We start from the raw sequence: 19,677 nt of genomic DNA on the forward strand, positions 1-19,677 counted from the left end.
AACAGGCCATGCTTTGTTAATTCATTGATGGATTTAGTGGAATATTAGTAAAACAAATCTGAATCAGCGAAATCCCACAGCATTTTTTTATTTGAACATATTAAGTGGAATTTTTTTTTTTATTACTTTTTCAAAGAGGAATTTTTCATGTTTTAAAACTTTTATTGAAACCAAAATTTTGTTGGAATGAAATAATTATCATGTTTTGTGGTGAGTTATCTCCCCTTTTCCATTTGGGAAAGACTGTACAGTGTATATTGTATGATATTTTGATAAAAATTATTATTTTTTTTGGGGGGGTTAAAGATGAATAATCGAAACTAATACATGTATATAAAAGAAGATGTGGTATGATAGTCTGTTTGACCTCAATAAATCTTCAAAACTTATTCTAAAGTTTGAGTAAGTTAATTAACTGCCTATGTACAAATACATTGGAACCTGGACTAAAAGTATATATTTCTGAAATTCTTTTGAGTAACTCAATCAAATATCAAATGATGTTAGATATGAGTCTAGAACTCTCTCAGTGTGTTTGTGGTAAAACTGGTTGCTTGTTTGCCATGAGTGCAGGTTGGATTCCAACTGGTTCAAATCAAAGGCTTTACTGGTAAAATACATGCCCTTGCACCTGACGTTTAGAAGACAGAAACAATTGTAGCAAGTAAAAACATTTTCAGATGGATTAAATAAGCCATTATTACCTTTGAGCAAGTAGGATATATACATCAATGTAACTTATACAAAGAAAAAAAACTTTTTTTTTCATCTAGCAGCTGCCTAGGAGCCAAACCTGCCATTGCTGCCAAATATGGAAAATTAACATATGCACTATGGAAATTTTCCCCTAAAATTTATGACCTCAACCCAAAATTTAGTAGTCTTGGCTAGCGGGCCCCTATCAACCCTTTTTTCAAGCATTTTCATCCCATATTATCATGTTCATGTCCAGAACATGGCCTTAATATTGCCCACTGGATGCTAAACATTCATCTATGGGCAAGTTGAATCACTTGATTCAAATGTCATAGTAATTCACAAGTTATATTGAAATTAACATACTAGTAGTTCTGCTTCTATTCAAATGTTTATGGATGTCATAGCTATAATGTTGTATAATATTAAATTGTTTATCAAGAAAAATGCCTCAGAAGCTTATTAAACTATAATATTTAAGATGTGAATTTTGACCATACTTACTGCATTATAAACATAAGGGAACGACCATTTAACTTCAAGGGGGGGAGGTTTAGGGTTTTATATGGTTTTTTCCTAAAAAAATATTCTGTCCCCAATTTGATGAAAAAAATATTGTGGTCAAGCAGACGACAAAAACAAATATTCTGAATCCAGATTTTCCTTATAGTGTAAAATTTTGAGAAAAATAATTTGATTAATAGCGTCGAAAAACTAAAAAAGAATTTTTTGACTTAAACCATAACCACCCCCCTTGAAGTTAAATGGTTGCTCCCTAAGAATTAAGATGTGGTACCGATTGCCAATGAGACAACTCTCTTCCAGAGACCAAATGGCAAAGTATAAGTAAAGCTGACAAAAGTAATCTTGAACAAAACTTTAAAATTTTTCTTTCCAATTTTCATCAATTTTCAAGAATACCAAATCATAAAGGAGGGTCTGGATGGTGTTTACAGAATACAGAATAATGAGCCAAGACTACAGAGAAATGGGCTAAAAAAAAAAAGAATGGAGAAAAATTGGCCAAAAATTAGAACAGAAATTAATGGGGTGCTAAAATATGAATAATAGAGAATAATGGCCAAAATAAAGAAAAAATTCATGAAAAATGGTCTGTTTAATAAAGAAATGAAGACACCACCCCCTTTTACAAAATGTGTACATTAAATTCAGTGTGTTTGGAAAGTCATAAGCCTGATACATTATCTCTAAATCAACAAAATGGAAATAACACTTTGTAAATTTTGCCGAACTTTTCTGTGTAAAGATAATGATTTGAAGTTATGTCTGTTGAGATAAAAAAAGCATATAATAAAATTATATTTTAAATAAAAACAATTATCCAACTAGAACAGCTATATTAATTGATGCATTTCAAAGAAGACATTTTTAAAATGGGATACCCACATAATAATAAACTAGACAAATATCATAAATCTGTGTTTCTATCTATCAAATCTGTACTTATTGATATTTGTCAACCATTACAGTACATGAAAGAAATTTCTATAATCTTTAATTGTTTGATTTTTGGTGTATAATGCCACTTTCAGCGCTATTGGCTATTTCGTGGGGGCCAGTTTTTATTTGTGGCGGAAGCCAGAGGTGCCCATAGAGAACCAAAAGCTACCTACATTTGCGTGAATTTTAATTTTGACAGGTATTACGTTTGCACAAATTTACCTGTAATTTACCAGAGTTTTTACTTTTGTTTTAAACCTGATAAAAACATAATCAGAGAAGTCTTCATTCTTTGAACTGAATTTTGTAATACAGACCTGCCAATTTTTGAAAATCCCCATGGGGGTTTTAGTGTGTGACCAGACTTTTAAGGGTTACAATTTTTGCGGCATTTCTGTGCACAGTTTTTTACTCTAGAAATAGTCTCATATCTCTTCTTTTTTCTTTTGGTATACTGATGATGAGCTTATAAGCCTTGTTTTCTATTATTTCTTGTACTTATTAATTGGCAAAATAACTTAACTAATAGAGAAAAATGGTCTAAAAATTAAGAATACAAAATGAAGACACTCCCCCTTTTCCCCTCCAAAAACCTTTTAATCTTTACACCACTCAAAAGACCTAGATGTCCTATAGTAAGAAGAATTGAGACAGTTCTTGCGTTAGTAACCAGTTATGAGAAAATGGATAAAATTTGAGTTATCTTTCTTTGAATTCAGAGGTGCTTATACACAGTAGAAGTGAATATTTTGGGGTTGATTTTAAATCAGAACTAGACAGAAACACGTCTGAGTTCAAAAATTTTAACGGATTTCAACATAAACGGTGTTTCCTAATGAGTTCAGTCAGGAACATATATATTGACTTAGATATACTGTTCCCAGGTTCAGTACAGTTTTCGTCATTCAGTTAATTACTTTTTGTCATGAGACTACGGTAAACGTTGCAAATTGTGTTCATATGATAAATTGATGAAAATGCTAACTGACCGAATTTTACAAATTAATTAATTTTAAGGATATTATGACCTATCAAATAAGAAGATTACCTATAACAACAAATTATGACACCTGTAGTGACCATTGATTAGCTGGGGTCGTAAACTTGTCATAAACATGTCACCAGGTAAAATTATAGATTGATAGAAATTGATCAGAAAAACTTCAAAATTGGTAACCAACAAATTTTTCGGCCAGATTTTGTGAAAATCAGGATTTTGACTTGTTTTACAATCCCGCAAACGGGTTGAGGCATGAAAATTGGGATGATACTGACAAAATTGGGATAGTTGGCTGGTCGGGCCCCATCAAAAAAGAACATACTGGAAAGTAGTACAGATTTGAAACAAAATAGTTCCTATGCATAGGTGTAAATATAAATCTATGTAGAATATATTTTAGTAATTAAGTCCTTGTTTGCACATTTCACAAGCAGGGGTAACTGTATTTTAAAATATGTAGTCACCTAACGGTTAACCTTGGCCTTGCAGTACAATTAGAATAATTTGTTGTCTCTCAGGATTGTGCTCATATTTTTTCCTGTACTCAAAACTTACATTCAAGATCAGTTCTGATCTGTTATTTCCATAATTTCTTGGTTCATCTCCAGCAAATCTCACCATTTATTTTATTTTGAACTCTATATCCTCACGTAAAGTATCTCCTCCGGATATCAAGGACTTAAAAAAATTCCATTGGTTGGTCTCAGAGATAGTAAACAACTACGTACTATGCTTTATTTCAAAAATCATGATTGTTTCAATTATGTTTTAATTATTTAATAAACGTTTTTACACTTTTGGTATTTAGCTATATTCTGCCTCCGAATGACCTTAGATCTACTCCGAATCACCTTTTGACGTCAGGCAACAATCACTTTTTAATTGTGACGTCAAATGTTTTGAATTATGATGTCAAAGTTTACGGGAACCTGTGTGATTTTACGTAATGGCGGACAAATGTGCATACAAGTGTAAATACGTCTATTAATCCATATTAAAAACATAGTTAGTTTAAAATAGGTACATTTTGTGCAAATATATCGCAGTGAGAACACATGACCTTCGATAGGAAAACTGGCAATCCTTGACAATTAAGATCTATTTGGAATGCACCTACTATGTAGGGGTTCGAACTCACAACCTCAATGTTGACAGGCTAGTGATTAAGAAGTATGAAAAAAAAAGAAACACCATAAAACTTCCCCCACTTTCAAAATTAAGTTGTTCCCCATGATGGATGTATTCTCTCAATTACCTATTGTATTTCCTACTGTCTATATGCAAGCCTAGATCACAATGTAAGTTTAAGAACTTGTCGTTGCCGTAAAAGTTACTGGTAGAGTCTGAGACTAGAGTGTTTTGAGGTGGGTTTTTTTCTGGTTTTTGACTCGGTTTTTGGCTTTTGCAGACGAAAATTACGTCATGCCAAAAATGCAATTTTCTTATTTCATCCTATTAATTTTTTTAATCATAAGATGAAATAAATGTATAAAATATGTTTTATCAGCAAATTCAAAATTTGTTAACTTTATCTTAATGTACAGCAATGAAAGCTTTGCGACATTGTTTCCGAGCAAATTGACGACTTACGGTAGTTAGTTCTCTCCGAAGGTCAACGAAAATGCTGTCGAGACTAGCATTAAAATCAGGTAATTGTCGAAAATTTTGAGTGTTTTTGTTGTCGACAGAATGCAAAACATTACCTAATAGTTAACAGTATACGTTGAAATCGATAAAATTAACTATACGCAACTGAAAAACGCATATTGAGTGTGTCAAAATCTGAGCTCCAAAATCTTCCTATTTTCTGTTGTAAAATATGCCGGTATGTTACTATATCTATATATTAACATAAAACAGGATTGAAACTAGTTTAGAATGCAACAAGTTTTTTAAATGGTCACAAACTCTTATGGAAACTGATTGCAGTTCAACCTCGCTACGGGTTTTGAGACAAAATTATTAAACGGGCCAGGAATAACCATTAATTTGTGAATTATATCTCAGTTGAGGTATAACCCACCATTTGACATGAATCCGGGTCCGTTTGCCCAAAATCTCCTTTGCTTCCATTCACGTTCGCCCCTTTTCAAAGGTTTTGTGTTGAATATGTTTTAACCTAGTATTAGTTAATGTATTCCTAAGAACAAAGATGATAATTTATTTCTATTGTTTTAAAATGAAGTGACATTCTAAAAACATAAACAGGTTTCCTTTGTATCCAGCTAGCTAGTGGTATACTGTTAATTTTTAATGTGGATTTTTTCAGGTTCTGTTGGGAGGCTTTGTGTATTGCAGAGGTAAGTGTAAAAGCATGGCATAACTAGATTTCCATGTAATGGAGAAGTACATGTATTGGTATTTCCTTAGTCAATTTATAATATTCTGATTGATCCCATCCTAAACAATATCATTGTAGTTTGAGTAATGTTCATGACCCAAAATTCCAACACACAAAACAAAACCATAAGCAAATTAACAACACAGTGCCACTTATTAATTTCAGAGTCACAGTAAGGCATTCAACATGATGATAAGCTTGCACAGTACATCACTGCAAGATCAAAGTGGTCTGTAAAATAGCACCAGCATGTGCTGAATTCTTTGCATAATGCTGATAATGCTACTACTGTGCATTGAAGATGTGAATATCAAAAAATTACAGATTATATTGCAGAGAAATATAACAAATACTGACAAAACTAGAATTTAATTCCTTTCAGGCCTCTACAATAACTTTTTTTTCAACTTGCCCAATAGGACAAGTACACATCAAAACTTACTTGTCCGAATGAAATTGTAACTTGTCCAAAAAAAAACACTTAATATTAACCTTTTTTGCATTTTAAGTTGATTCAATGAACATAAGAATAGAATTTGATTTATATCTCTTGATATCCTTTTCAAAAATATGAGTCGAGAACAACTGAATCAAGTCATGTCACAGGATTTAGGTTCTAGTTTTCATCAATGCCAAAGTCTCATCAGACTCTGCACATGAGGCACAGTCTGGTAGGCCTGTCAGTCTACACTCATTTGGTGTATCCTGGTCTTTCATGTTGTTAAAATATTGATTATTATGATTAATGCCTTACAACAAACAGCTTTGTTTTTAATATATTATGGTCAATAATTTCTTCATTTTTTTATTTTTAAAAATATTTTTGTTAAATAAAATTTATCATATTTATTATAAGCAACAGAAAAAGGTAGGGAAATGAGGTACTGGTTGGCTTGGTATGAAATGTCTCCTACGGTGCCATACTGTCTATTAAACATGGAAGGATTGGTTTCCGTGCCGGTGCCGAACTGTCTTGTTACCTTATCTACAAAGGCATTCTTGATTTCATCTAAGACTGGTTTCCGAGAATATTACGCGTTTTATCTGTTATAAAGTATCTGTCAAAGAACCAGTTTTAAATTATCGATTGCAAGTAAACATGGTAAACATGTCAAATTAATATTTGTTTTTATCTTTTCTTGTTTTTTGTTTATTACTCAATACTTTGTTCATCAAAGTTGGATTTAATTTATTTTCTACAAAATGATTTTACTTGTCCCGTCGGACAACCTTGATCTAGCTTTTACTTGTCCGACCTTTTTTTCCTCTGGTACCGGACAATCGGACAAGCGTTATTGTCGAGCCCTGCCTTTTCACAATGACTTTTCAGTGCATATTCTTTTTTAAAAAATCTCTCTGTTCAAAGAATGACTTATGAAAATAATTAAAATGAGAAAATTGACAGTAGAATTATGTAATGGTGCAATACATGCTGCGGATTCATTTATTTTTTCGTGAATTGAGGGAAATTTATAATTTCGTGGATATTTGATTTCATGGTTTTGCCAAAGTATGCATACAAGCCTATTGAAAAATTGTACTTTGTTGAACATTTGAATTTGTGGTCCATCATTTACCCACAAAATCCACAAGATTACTTTACAACCCTGCCATATATTACCTACAATCACCATCATTCAGGCTACCCTTAGAAAATTCTTTGTTTGATGTTGCCTACCCATGTCTTCTAGCTTTAGGTAGGTAGGTAAGGATATTTTTTTGGCCAACAGCATAAGTTACATGTTTTAGACAAGAAAGTGACCTAAGAGCAGGAAAAAATCTTTTAAAAAAAATTTGAAACGATTTGTGTCATAAAATTTTTCGGGTAGTCTGCTTTTTAGGTGGGTAGGTAGGCAACATCAAACAATTTAAATTTTATTTTTGACCTCACTATGAAAATTTACCAATTAGAGTGATTTTTAACTGATACACCCTGATCTCATATGCTTACAGATGCCTACCACAGATCACCGCAAGACCATCCAGTTCTGATTCAAAGACACCAGCAGTTGGAGGTGATAAACCCTTACCTGTCCTCCCTCAGCATCAGGCAATGATAGAGGACATGGTAAGATGGACAAAAGCCAATGAAGTATTTTACGGAAAGGATAGAGATACAGTCAACTTTCCAATATTAAAAATGTCGCCAGAGAAACCTAAAATGAGATTTTTAGTAATACCTCAGGAGTGGTTTGATGCCCTGTATACAAGGACAGGAGTAACAGGTAAATATGTGCAAATATCTTGCTTTGATTTTATAGGAAAATAAGAGATCAGTGACTCTTTTCACAAAAAATCTTACGATTAAAACTGATCGTAAGTTATACTGAAATGTGTATGACTTACGAGTATTTTCATTGTTAAGATTTTTTGTGAAAAGAGTCGCAGGCCTTTTGATCATGAAAATTTACTCAGTACTCCAAGTACAAAATTTGTGCTCTAAACACCAAGTCCAGTACTGTAAATTCAGAAATTATTGTGAGGTTTTAATTAATGCGAATAATGCAATCGGTGAGTATCGCAATAATAAGAACTCACATTCTGAATTCAATACATATATTTATGCAGGTTTTCCAGAAATCGCAATATTTAATCTCTATGTTTTGTCCCTTCTTCAAAAATCGCAATAATTTTTGAATTTACAGTATTTTGATTGGTTAATTTTTGAATATGAGGACTACAATCACACACAAAAATTGTATGACAACAAGGCAAGGATTCAAAAATAATGTAGAAAAGTCTTATTGGAGGGAAAATAGCCTAGTCAATTTAGCTCTAAAATCACTCAACCTCCAACTAATTGCAACACAAGGTTTTTTTAGTGCAAATTATAATATAGACTTGTACTAACAACATACTAAAACTATACATTAATATAATTTGCGGAAAAGGTTATTTTGGGGTGAAATATGTGGTTTTTAGAGAGAAAATGGTGAAAACTGGAAAAGAAGAATAATTGTTATCTATGTTAACATTTTTAGATCTAAAGCTTGTTGAAGACAGGAAACCTTATCTTAATAGACTATTATGTAGTCATCTAGTTATTATTATTGATAATGAAGTAATTTTGAGGTGAAATGAGTGATTTTTAGTGAAAAAACGTCGAAAACTGGAAACGTAGAAAATCTCCGTTGTTAATGGTTAATATTTTTGAAATTTGATCTATATAGAAAAAAGAACATACTATTTTATGTTAATTTTGTGAAGTCCTTTAGTTATCAATTTATTTGGGTAATTTTGGTTGAATATATGTTTTAAGACAGAAAACCGGCCCGAAAACTGGAAATGAAAAAATTCGGTTATTGATGGTTAAAACTTTCGAATTGGGATCTTAATAGAAAATACTATCTAATGTTTATCTTAAGAAGTCCTTTAGTTATTAGTATTTAAAAAAATGTAATTCTTGTGTAAAATGTGATTTGTAGAGAAAAATTGTGAAAAATAGAAATAAAAAGCTCAGTTATTCATGGTTAAAACTTTTAATATAGGATCTTTATAGACTGACTATATTATCTTATGTTTATATGCATATGTATTCCTCTTATTATCAATATCAATAATAATCAATTTGTTGTGTGAAATATTTTTTTTTTACGAACTAATTACAAACAAGAATGTGTCCATAGTACATGGATACCCCACCCGCACTACCATTTTCTATGTTCAGTGGACCGTGAAATTTGGGTCAAAACTCTAATTTGGCATTTAAATTAGAAAGACCATACCATAGGGAACATGTGTTTTATGTTTCAAGTTGATTGGACTTCAACTTCATCAAAAACTACCTTGACCAAAAACTTGACCACAAAACTTTAATCTGAAGCGGGACAGACGGACGAACGAACGAACGAACGAACGAACGAACAGACCCACAGACCGAAAAACATAAAGCCCCTAAGTGAGGGGCATAAAAAATGAAAATTTCAAAATCTTGGTTATTTCCAGTTTGAATTTTGAAAACGTAAACAGGGAATGTGTCAAAGAGAAAACAAGGCCACTATAATGGGTCTTTAACATAGCAAGTTAATCCGGTACACGGAGGTAGGCTTCAGCTGACCCCTTAATTATTTTGTACACTAGTTCAGCGAAATGGACACCACCTCAAAGGCCTTGAGTCGGTTTCACAAAAAAACTTGCGACTTAGATTGATCGTAATTCATGGACAATTCAGTATACTTACGATCAATCTTAATCGTAAGTTTTTTTTGTGAAATCGACTCCTGAACCTCCTGAACTCCAATACATACAAATGACCCAAAATTATCAAAAAAAAAAACAAACAAAACACACAATACAAACAAAGGCTAGATCTTGAGGTTCCTGACTTGGGATAAGTGCAATAATGTGGCTGGGGTAAAACATATTGTGTGAGAACTCAATCCTCCCCTAGTTTATCTAGACAATGTAGAATAAATAAACACACAGTAAAACTCAGTTTTAAAGAAGTGCATTTTGTGGAAGTTTGAAATTTTTATCTTATGTTTCTGTTATGTATTTATATATTAATTATACGTGTAGGTATAATAAACAAAACAAAACAAAAAAATGATTGTGTTAAAAAATAACTGACTTTGATTTTGTCATGTTAATTGCTGGAAGAGTTATTTTTCTAGTGTCCTTGCATCGTCATTGATTGTAGTCCTTTTTTTGTTTATTTTTTCATTAGCTGCTTTTTCAACATTTGAATTGTATAAAGTCACAGTTAAACACAGACTAATTTTATTTAGCAAGCTCTATCAATATCCAAGTTTGATTTCAGATATATAAGCTTTTTAAATTTGATAACATTTACTAGTTCACTGAATAAGCATGAAATATAGATCTGATATTTTTTAAGGCAATTTTAAGGGAAGCTTTGTCAATATGATTATAAGAGCTTGAATTTAAATAGTAATTGTACCAAGTGGTCCAATTTTGGATGTTGAAAATGAGATAAGCACTGTTGAATGAATTGATAGGGTCACTTCCTGGACGAAGTGTTAATAGTAACAGCACCTTATGTGTGTACCCAGTAAGGTAAAATCTGTATGTGGTGGTCTGAAACATCAACCAAATTATAATGACAAAGGACTATCATGGGTTGTCTGCTGTATGAAAATATTTTGGTCAAAGAGATATATATATATATAGAAAAGCATTACAAAGTTCCTTCTTTAAGATATCTCATTGAATTAATTTAATAAAAGGTAATCAGCTTAAGCCTAAGAACTGTAAAAAAGTGGACGACTTATGGTCAGAGTTAGCGTTTAGATAGTCATGTCTAATCTGAAAAATACACCTCATGCCTAAAGAATATAAATGTTTAGCTTTTAAGGTCCACTAAACTCTATCAGTGATTTCTTGGTAGTACGTTTGATCGCTTGCCAGTGAAACCATAATTTATTGTAAAATATCCCCACTTTAAAAACATAAGAAGATGTTGTATGATTGCCAATGAGAAAACTTTCCACAAGAGAAAACAATGATGTGGGTGTGGATGTTAACGACTATAATAGCTCATCGTTAAAATATAAAACTGTTAAGACAATAAATGGAAAAACAAATACGACAGACAGCAAACAATAACCACCAAATAATAAAGGGCCACTTTCCTGTGATAATCATATTAATAGTGTGCAGCGTTAACCATGTTTGCGAGCACTAAACCCTCCCATAATCAGGAACAGTTTTGAAATAGCAAACAACATAAGAACAAATGGTAAACTCAGTTGGAAAGGGCTCGACTCAAAAAGATAAGCGCGGAGTATATAACCAATTAACAAATAGACACTGAGTTCTAATAGCTAGTTCAAAGCTTATTACAGTTGATGAATAAATACTGTTGGCACCGACTAAAATATAAATCAGTACACATCCGATTAGCAACCAAAGTGAAAAGTGGATTCAGTGTTACAGCCAAAGCTTTATTTATATGGTGAGTGAGTACTGAGATCGTCGCTAATTACATGAGTAACCATTTGCTTCCAGGAGCTTGAAATTTTCATTTGTGAAAAAATATTTAACATACAATCATTTAACACTCATCATTCTTATTTTTTTATGAAAAACATTGTTGGATTCTAAATCTTAACATGTTTGTTTTCTTTATAGAGTTGTGGGGAATAAATACATTAAAGACTTTGAATTTCAAAATTAAGTCTTGCATTAACATTTTTTTTTACAAAGGACAAAACATGTGTTTCGAGAACCCCTCCCCCCAACAAAAAATTAACTGTCAGTGCCTTTAACACACGGGCAGAATTCTTTCAAATAGCGAGTAAGATTGTGACTAAGTTAGTTAATCTAATTCAGTACAGTTTTCCATTTATAGGTTACATACCAACACTGTGGTGGAGAATTAGATTCTTAGATTGTAAAATAGCAGAACACAATTGCGGTCTATATCTTTATTCAAATATACAAATTTTAAGACAAGAGAGTGATGCATTTGTAATATATTTTTTTTAAATTGAGATAAGTATGTATTGTATTGTATTATTTCAATTGTTTTAAAAAATACTGAATACTTTTTGTATAAATTAATTTTTTTCAACTTTGGCAAATAAGGGGAAGCAACTCATATAACCTTACTTTTACTACAAAAATATTTGATTAATTACACCACTTTCCGCAAAATATATTTTTGTATAATTTTTGAATGTTGTTCATAGATAGTAACAGACTTGTTTTTCAGAGAAAAACTTTGTGTTGCAATTAGTTGCAGGTTGTTCACTAAATTGACTAGACTAAAAGGCTTAAATATCAAATATCCTCAAAATTTTTCACATTTGCAAAATTCAGTTAAATGCTAGTCTTGAAATATCAGTAAATGCTGTAAAATGGAAAAGTAAAACTAAATTTTGACAGTTTGACTCAAAGGTGTTGAGAAATAATATACAACCCTTGCCCAAAGCAGTATACACATAGGAAGTTTTTTGTATCCCCATAGACAAAAGGAACCAAGGGTAGACATAGGAATCATAAATTCTTGTTGTTTTCTGTTCTTAACATTAAGTTAGTATTTGCCTGGATAAAGTTTTTTTAATACATCAATAACTTCGTCAAACAGTCACATAATTTTTCAAAACTTAGTTAAAAGATTTTTTATGATCAAGAGTTAGCAGCTACTCATGATCTGGACCATAATCTGGATTAGGAATACAATTTTTTTTATTAATTCATATTTTTTTTGCAGATAATATTTAAGGTATGGTCTGTGTTAAAATTTTATAAGACATCTAGAACTTTGTCAAACATTCTTTGAATTTTAGGAAACTTTGGCAGAAGCTATAAAAGGCCCTGAAATGACAAATGTAAAACAATTCAAACGAGAAAATTAAGGATTAGAGAAGTGTGCATTTGGTTGAATCCTCAAATAATTGCAGTGACTATTTTCTAGGTCCCTATTTGCTAACATATGGACTTGCAGCTACATTGGTCAGCAAAGAAATATTTATAGTTGACCACGTGTTTGCTGATTTGATGATGCTTACACCACCAGTTTTGTTGGCTACCTATTTTTGGGGACCAAAAGTTGGTACTTGGTTCCAGAAGAGAATTGATGTAAGTACATGTAACAATCTATCGTATTTCATTTTAAATTGTTTTCCACTGTGTACTTTTGGATTGATATCTGCTAATAAACTTTTTAAACCATAGGTCAGGGATGGATTTATTCTTCATCCCATAGCATATAAATTGAGCTATAGGTTGCTGATAGTTAACATAATCTTGGCACTTGATAATTTTTAACATCAGACTTCAAGATGACCTTTTGTAAAATTAGACATTGAGGTTGCCAAAAAACATTCTATTTATAACAAGTGCTCAAATAAGTTTTCTATACCTTTTTCTTCTAAAAGTTCATAACAGGAGTAATAAAATTGGCCTGTAAATTGTTGCCCTTTTTTACGAGCTTTATTGTGATTATCCTTATCTTCTTTATAAAATTAATTAAGAAACTTGAAATTTGTATGAGTTGAAGCCATCTGCTTAAAATTAAAGATTAAGTTAAATCAGAAGTACTGAATTTTAAAAATGTTTAGCCCAATTGTATCTAAGTCTAGAGATTTATTAATGTCAAATTAAATTTTTCCTTTGAAAAGGACCATATATATGGTATTATAACTGATGGTATTAAGAATATGCTTTTCTCAAATTATAGAATTTTTCTTTTTGTTTATTTACTGAGTTAATAATTGTAAGAACTGTTAATATATCATACACTTCTCAGGTTTTCAACAACTTACAACAAATTTAAAATAAGATTAATATTTCAATGATATTCTTCAGAGAAGAAAAAAGTTTAATAACAAAAATACTGAACTCCAAGGGAAATTCAAAACAGGAATGCATCAAACGAATGGAAAACAACTGTCATATTTCTGACTTGGTACAGGCATTTCCTTATGTAGAAAATGGTGTCTTAAACCTGTTTTTTTAGCTAGCCAAACCTCTCACTTGTATGATAGTCTAATAAAATTCCAATAAAATGTAATATACAGGGAGACTTTTGTATTCCATTTCAATTACTGTTGAAAAATACATTGATATTTTATTTTATGTTTTTAGAAAGAAAACCATTTGATCTATGAAAAACCAATAGCAGATACAAAGACTAGCTGTACTAAACAAATAGCCAAACTTGAGACTGCTAAAGAGGCATTAGATGCTACTAAGGATTTTGTCCATGCTCAGAAGGTAAAGTTTGGTGTTGTGTTTAAAAAGATGACATATAATAGGTGAACGAGAGGAGATCTGAGAGAAGTGTACTGGAGGGAAAATAGTCATGGAACTTGCCTTGGCAGCAGTCTATCAAAGCAAAATTTAGTTTAAATTTATGGAACATTTGTGGAAAAATAACTTTTTATTTCATGTTTAGGGTGTAGCTGTTTGTCTTTCGTTCTTGGGATGTACATGTATGTCTAAGAAAGCCCATGTGAGTTGTTGCCATCACTTGGGTCCGTCGTTGTCATCTGTTCATCTGTTGTTGTAAACTTTAAAAAAAAAAGTTCTCCTGAAACTACTGGTCTGAATATCAAAGATGGTGTCCTTGGATTTGACCCATCAATAGATACACTGTTACTAAGATTATATAACATAGAGGTAAACTGCAGTTTTCAGCTTACATCTCAAAAAGTAAAGTAGCTAAAGTAAAACTGTCAACAGTAAAAATGACCAGCAGGTCAAAGTCTTTCTCCTATGGAATTTGATATTAAATGAATTTTACCCTTTTTTGCATTTTTGTTGAAAAATTTGGTAGATAATGAAAAACTGTAAACATTTAAAATGATAAACAAGATTCTTTCAACAAAACCGAAATTGTATATGATGATTTTTACCCAAATTTTGTGTATTTAGCAAAAACTAGCAGTATTGTTGCCATTGATGGGGGATTTTTACAAGTTTTTTTTTTGTTTTCAGCGAAAACTATAATAGATATAATAGATAGAGAGAAATTGTAAATAGCATGGTAAATATTCAGTATAATGAGAAACTACAAATAAGTGAACATTCCCTGAATTGTCAAGTGACCCCCTTATAGGAGTTAAATGCCCTTTTACCTATTATCTCAAAACAATAACAATCATTGGACGACTCCTTATAGAAGTTATTGGCTTCAATTGACAAATTTTGCTTATGCCTGTTTTGCCAATTATCTTGAAGTGTATATTAGATAGGAAGAAACTATAATCAGTAAAATTTTGACTAATGAACCAATCAGACTCTAAGGTGCCTTGTGTTCATATTGCAAAGGATAAAATAGCTTAGATAGATTTGAGAAAATAATGGAATGTTTATATTTTCTGAAGCTCTTTTTCCAGTAATCCTGCTCTAAAAAAGGACTCTGAAATTATACTATAATTTTATTTTTTCAGGAGTATGTTTTGCTCCAACTTGAGGCATCTTACAGAGAAAGATTAAACAAAGTCTACACAGAAGTAAAGAAAAGATTGGTAAGTTTAATTTTTTTATATGCCCAGTGAAATCAAATGCATAATGTAGGGCCTGAGCAAACTTCAGATATTTAGAACACTATTTAAGATTTGTCTTGAATTCATGTTTTACAGTGCTATATGGATTTCTGTATTTTCCATGGATTCTGATTGGAAATATACTTTAATAGTTGCAGGTTCAAAATTTACAAAAACATTTAAACCTGGAAAAATTATAGTCTGTGTTAGGGAAGCAATTTTTAAAGGTGTAATACCACCATTGATTTTCCCCTATTAGTCTTTGTTAAATTTGCACTTTTCAAAAAATTGTGCAGAATTTATCTTTGTTTCAAATAAAGAAATACTTGGCATGAGTAAAGCTTTATCCTGTCCAATACGTTAGATAAAATTTCACATAACATTTCATTGCATATAAGAAAATAACCATCACTGGAAGTTAACCAATCAAATTTTCACCTCTTTTTTACCTGTGTACAAGCTTTAGTAACCATGTAACCTCAAGTTTCCAAAATATTCTATAGAAACACCAAATGAAAAAATAATGGTGCTTTGAAACACCCAAGATATATGTTTATGACCCAGAAATTTTTTACTGCAATGAAATGTAGGATTCATTTCCTACAACTATCAAATTCCAGGGAATATTTTTTTTCGACCCTTTTTTCGTATGCAACCGGATGTGACGTACTATGATTTGGTGGTATTACACCTAAACCTGCCTTACTTCTAAGTGTTTCCATCAGCAATTTCATAATTGTCAACCCATGTTCTGAGATTTTTACTAAAATTTTGAATTACTGCATTTTGAGAAATTGTCTGTTTATTTTTAGGACTTCAAGATGGAAGTTCAGAATGCACAACGTAGATTTGAACAAGAACACATGGTTAATTGGATTACATCCAATGTTGTTAAGAGTATAACACCAAAAGAGGTAAAATATTTTTGGAAAAGCACATAATTGTAAAGGTTTATTTCATAAAATGCATTTTTGAACACCCTATGTTTACTTATAGTTTTAACTTCTATTAAAGTCACATTATTGAAGGCCGTATAGTTGTTAACTTCTACGTCATTTGGTCTCTGGTGGAGAGTGTCATACCACATCTCCTTATTTTTATAGGAAGAAAAGTTAAATTTTTCATCATTGGTTGCTAGTAATTTTGGTTGAAGATCTGTGGATTCATTATTCTTTGTTGGATACCAATTTTTGTGGATTTCATGAATACAGCTGGACCACAAATTTAAATGTTTAATGAATTACAAATTTTCTATAGGCTTGGCAAAACCACAAAATTAAATATCCATGAAAATGCAAGTTTTCCTTAATCTATGAAAATTGGTTCCAACGTAAATAAAAGAATCCACAGTATGCAAAATGACTCAAAGAAAGTGTGATGGTTGTGGGAGATTTTGGAATTCCCATCCTATCCCCCCTATACATTTAATGGAATAGCCCTTATTTGGTAGACCCACTGACTTGTCTGATGCAAATTTTGTGTAACAAGTTTTTCATTGGCTAATGTTTACAGTCAAATCATGGGTAATATTTCCATTAGAATTCTTTCGATTAGAAAAGTATTGTATTTTACTAGCTCTCTGGGGTTCCACAATTGTAAGTACAGTTTTAAACCCTTCCAGTTCAAGAAAATTGGTGAAAACTTTATGTAGTATCAAAAATGAAAGCATCACAAACAAACAGTTACTTTTTTTACATGTCACTAGAAAGAAAAACATTAGTATCACATATTAAAACAGATTATTATGTGAGCTGATTCTTGTACATGTATTTAACAAGGGCAAATTAAATGCTCATGAGGATAATATATTCAGAGACATGCAACAATACTCTCTTTGGAAATCTTAACATTGTCTCTTACACTAGAACATGATAACTTTAACCTTCAGATATTCGTAAATAAATAACTCCACTAAGAAATGTTTGAATAAAGTTTTATTATACTTTCAGGAGGAGAAGAGTATTGCTGACTGTATAGCCAACCTGAAGAAATTATCACAGGCACAATCAGCAACAGCTTAATATGAACTTAGTGTGGACTTGATTTGTTATAAAATATTTAAATAAATTTGTGGAATAAATTATACGTTAGGACAATTTCTGTGGATTTGTATTATTGAAATTTCATTTCAGTGTCTTTGAGGTAAAGATTGCATGAAATGCAATGAAAATCCTTTTGTCACAGGCTTGATATATATATTTTTCAGACCTCATCTTCACATTTTAGAGAACAAACAACATAGTACTGCGTCTGAGCAGTGAAGGGAACTTTCTTTAGATCATCCATGTCGAGCAATTTATCAATGCTATATACTGGTACTCAGATTTTCAAGTTAAAAAATGGGGTGTATGTGAATAATCATACTTGTCAAGTAAACTATTACATAAGTTATACATAGTGTATGGATCTATCTGCTCTAAAAATATCTTCAACTACAATTACAGACGGGGGAAGATAAGTCTAATTTAGGATATTTTCTAAATATGTTCCATTGGTAATAACACTATGCAATGTGTAATTTCAAAATGACATGGCAAAATGAAAACAATCTTTACCTTTCAGTTTTCACAAGATCTTTAACTGTTTGCTATGGGCTACTGAATATGTGGTAAATATACACATGTAGATATATCAGACTAGGGCTCAAGGAGGTCCTGAACTTGGAAGTATAGCGTAAGCGTTTGTACACCTTTGTGTGACCTTTGGATTAAGAACAGAAATAAGAGCACTATTCCATTACTTTTGTCAATTGATATGTGGTGTATAAGTTGATGAGACAAAATCACTACACATTCTTTAAAAAGCATAAAATAAAGAAACAGTGCTATTATTGCTGTTCTTGATCTCAAAGTCATAATGAGGTCTTCAACATTGCACAAATATCCATAACCATTGGTTTGAGTCAAATATTTTGCCTGATGACCATCATGCTATTTCTGTGCATTGAAAACTCGGCTGGATAGTAATATCGACAAATTATAAACCATATAGGGCAAAGAGATCTAACAAACAATGTCATAATGTACCCTACTAGCTCACTGCAAAATATTTAGACAACAACAGGGCATAGCAAAGTTCTGTTATATATGAACTAACTTGGCAGAAATTTGTATGAATAGGGCAGATAATATAGATGGACTGCCTAATAACATTTACAGTATCAGATCATGTATAAGTATGTATTTTAGTGATGTGTTTTGTTGTTAAAAATCTTCTTTCAAATTATCATTCATATGCTTAATTTACATGTCAATTTTTAATTCCGTACCTGTAATGTAACTTACTTAAAAATAGCTGAAATGTTCAGTACAAATGTTGTAAAAATATGGGATTTTTGTTTAAATCCTATCCTTTTTCATATGAAATATATATCAAGAGTTGCCTCCCATATATCACTGATGAGCTCTAAGTACACACTATTCACTAAGAAAAAAATCGGCTGGCTTCCTTTTAGCAAAGGTAAACCAAGTAAATTCCATCCATATAACAAACACTAAACACTATTTATGCCATTACATTGACTGAAATAAAAACAAAATAGATGAAGAACTGCATTAAAAACACTGTCCCTTTTTGAAATATTGATTAATTAAAGTATTTGTGAGTTTTTTCTCTGGTAAAAGTATAGGTGTGACAACACCTTGTTAGAAATTCATTATGACAAACAAAATTTCAGATTAACAAAATTAAAAAAAACTAATTCTCAGTCATTAAATCCAGGAGTGATATGAACTTCTGGATGGATTATGATATCAGTAACAGGGGTTCATATACATGTCACATGTCACAAAAAATTTCACGATTAAAAAGTATAAGTTATACTGAAATGTCCATTTTTATTTCCATAACTTTACTCCTTTGATTTTTGTGAAAAGAGCTGCTGGGTCCTACCTTCATATTTGACTTGAAAACTTTATAAAATGCATTCATGTTGATTTTTATACGACCGCAAAAAACTTTTTGGGATCGTATAATAGTATGATGTCGTCGTCTGCGTCGTCGTCTGAAGACACATTAGTTTCCGGACAATATCTTTAGTTTAAGTGAATGGATCTCTATGAAATTTTTGAAGAAGGTTCAATACCACAAAAGGAAGGTTGGGATTGATTTTGGGGATGATAGTCCCAACCATTTAGGAATTAAGGGCCCAAAAGGGGCCAAAAACAAGCATTTTTCTAGTTTCAGGATATTAACTTGTGTATAAGTATTTTGATTGCTCTGAAATT

General features: G+C 31.4%; 1 protein-coding gene across 1 annotated transcript; it reads left to right on the forward strand.

Annotated features, from left to right (window-relative positions):
- The first annotated feature begins 4,720 nt into the window (after positions 1-4,720).
- On the forward strand, positions 4,721-17,547 carry LOC127724173 (ATP synthase subunit b, mitochondrial-like). The gene is made up of 8 exons (XM_052231065.1): positions 4,721-4,806; positions 5,427-5,457; positions 7,452-7,723; positions 12,877-13,040; positions 14,049-14,177; positions 15,356-15,433; positions 16,264-16,365; positions 17,401-17,547. The coding sequence occupies exons 1-8, from the start codon at positions 4,779-4,781 to the stop codon at positions 17,470-17,472; spliced, it is 876 nt and encodes a 291-aa protein (XP_052087025.1). The 5' UTR covers positions 4,721-4,778; the 3' UTR covers positions 17,473-17,547.
- The last annotated feature ends 2,130 nt before the right edge of the window (positions 17,548-19,677 follow it).

This window comes from Mytilus californianus, unplaced genomic scaffold (assembly GCF_021869535.1).
Source record: "Mytilus californianus isolate M0D057914Y unplaced genomic scaffold, xbMytCali1.0.p SCAF_14, whole genome shotgun sequence".
In the NCBI taxonomy this organism is placed as follows: Eukaryota; Metazoa; Mollusca; class Bivalvia; order Mytilida; family Mytilidae; genus Mytilus; species Mytilus californianus.

Bases quoted from the DNA above. Each gene is read 5' to 3' on its own strand.
- LOC127724173 (XM_052231065.1), top strand. From the start codon at position 4,779: ATGCTGTCGAGACTAGCATTAAAATCAG. The intron at 4,807-5,426 runs GTAATTGTCGAA...GGATTTTTTCAG, and splicing joins GAGACTAGCATTAAAATCAG to GTTCTGTTGGGAGGCTTTGT. The intron at 13,041-14,048 runs GTAAGTACATGT...TTATGTTTTTAG, and splicing joins GGTTCCAGAAGAGAATTGAT to AAAGAAAACCATTTGATCTA.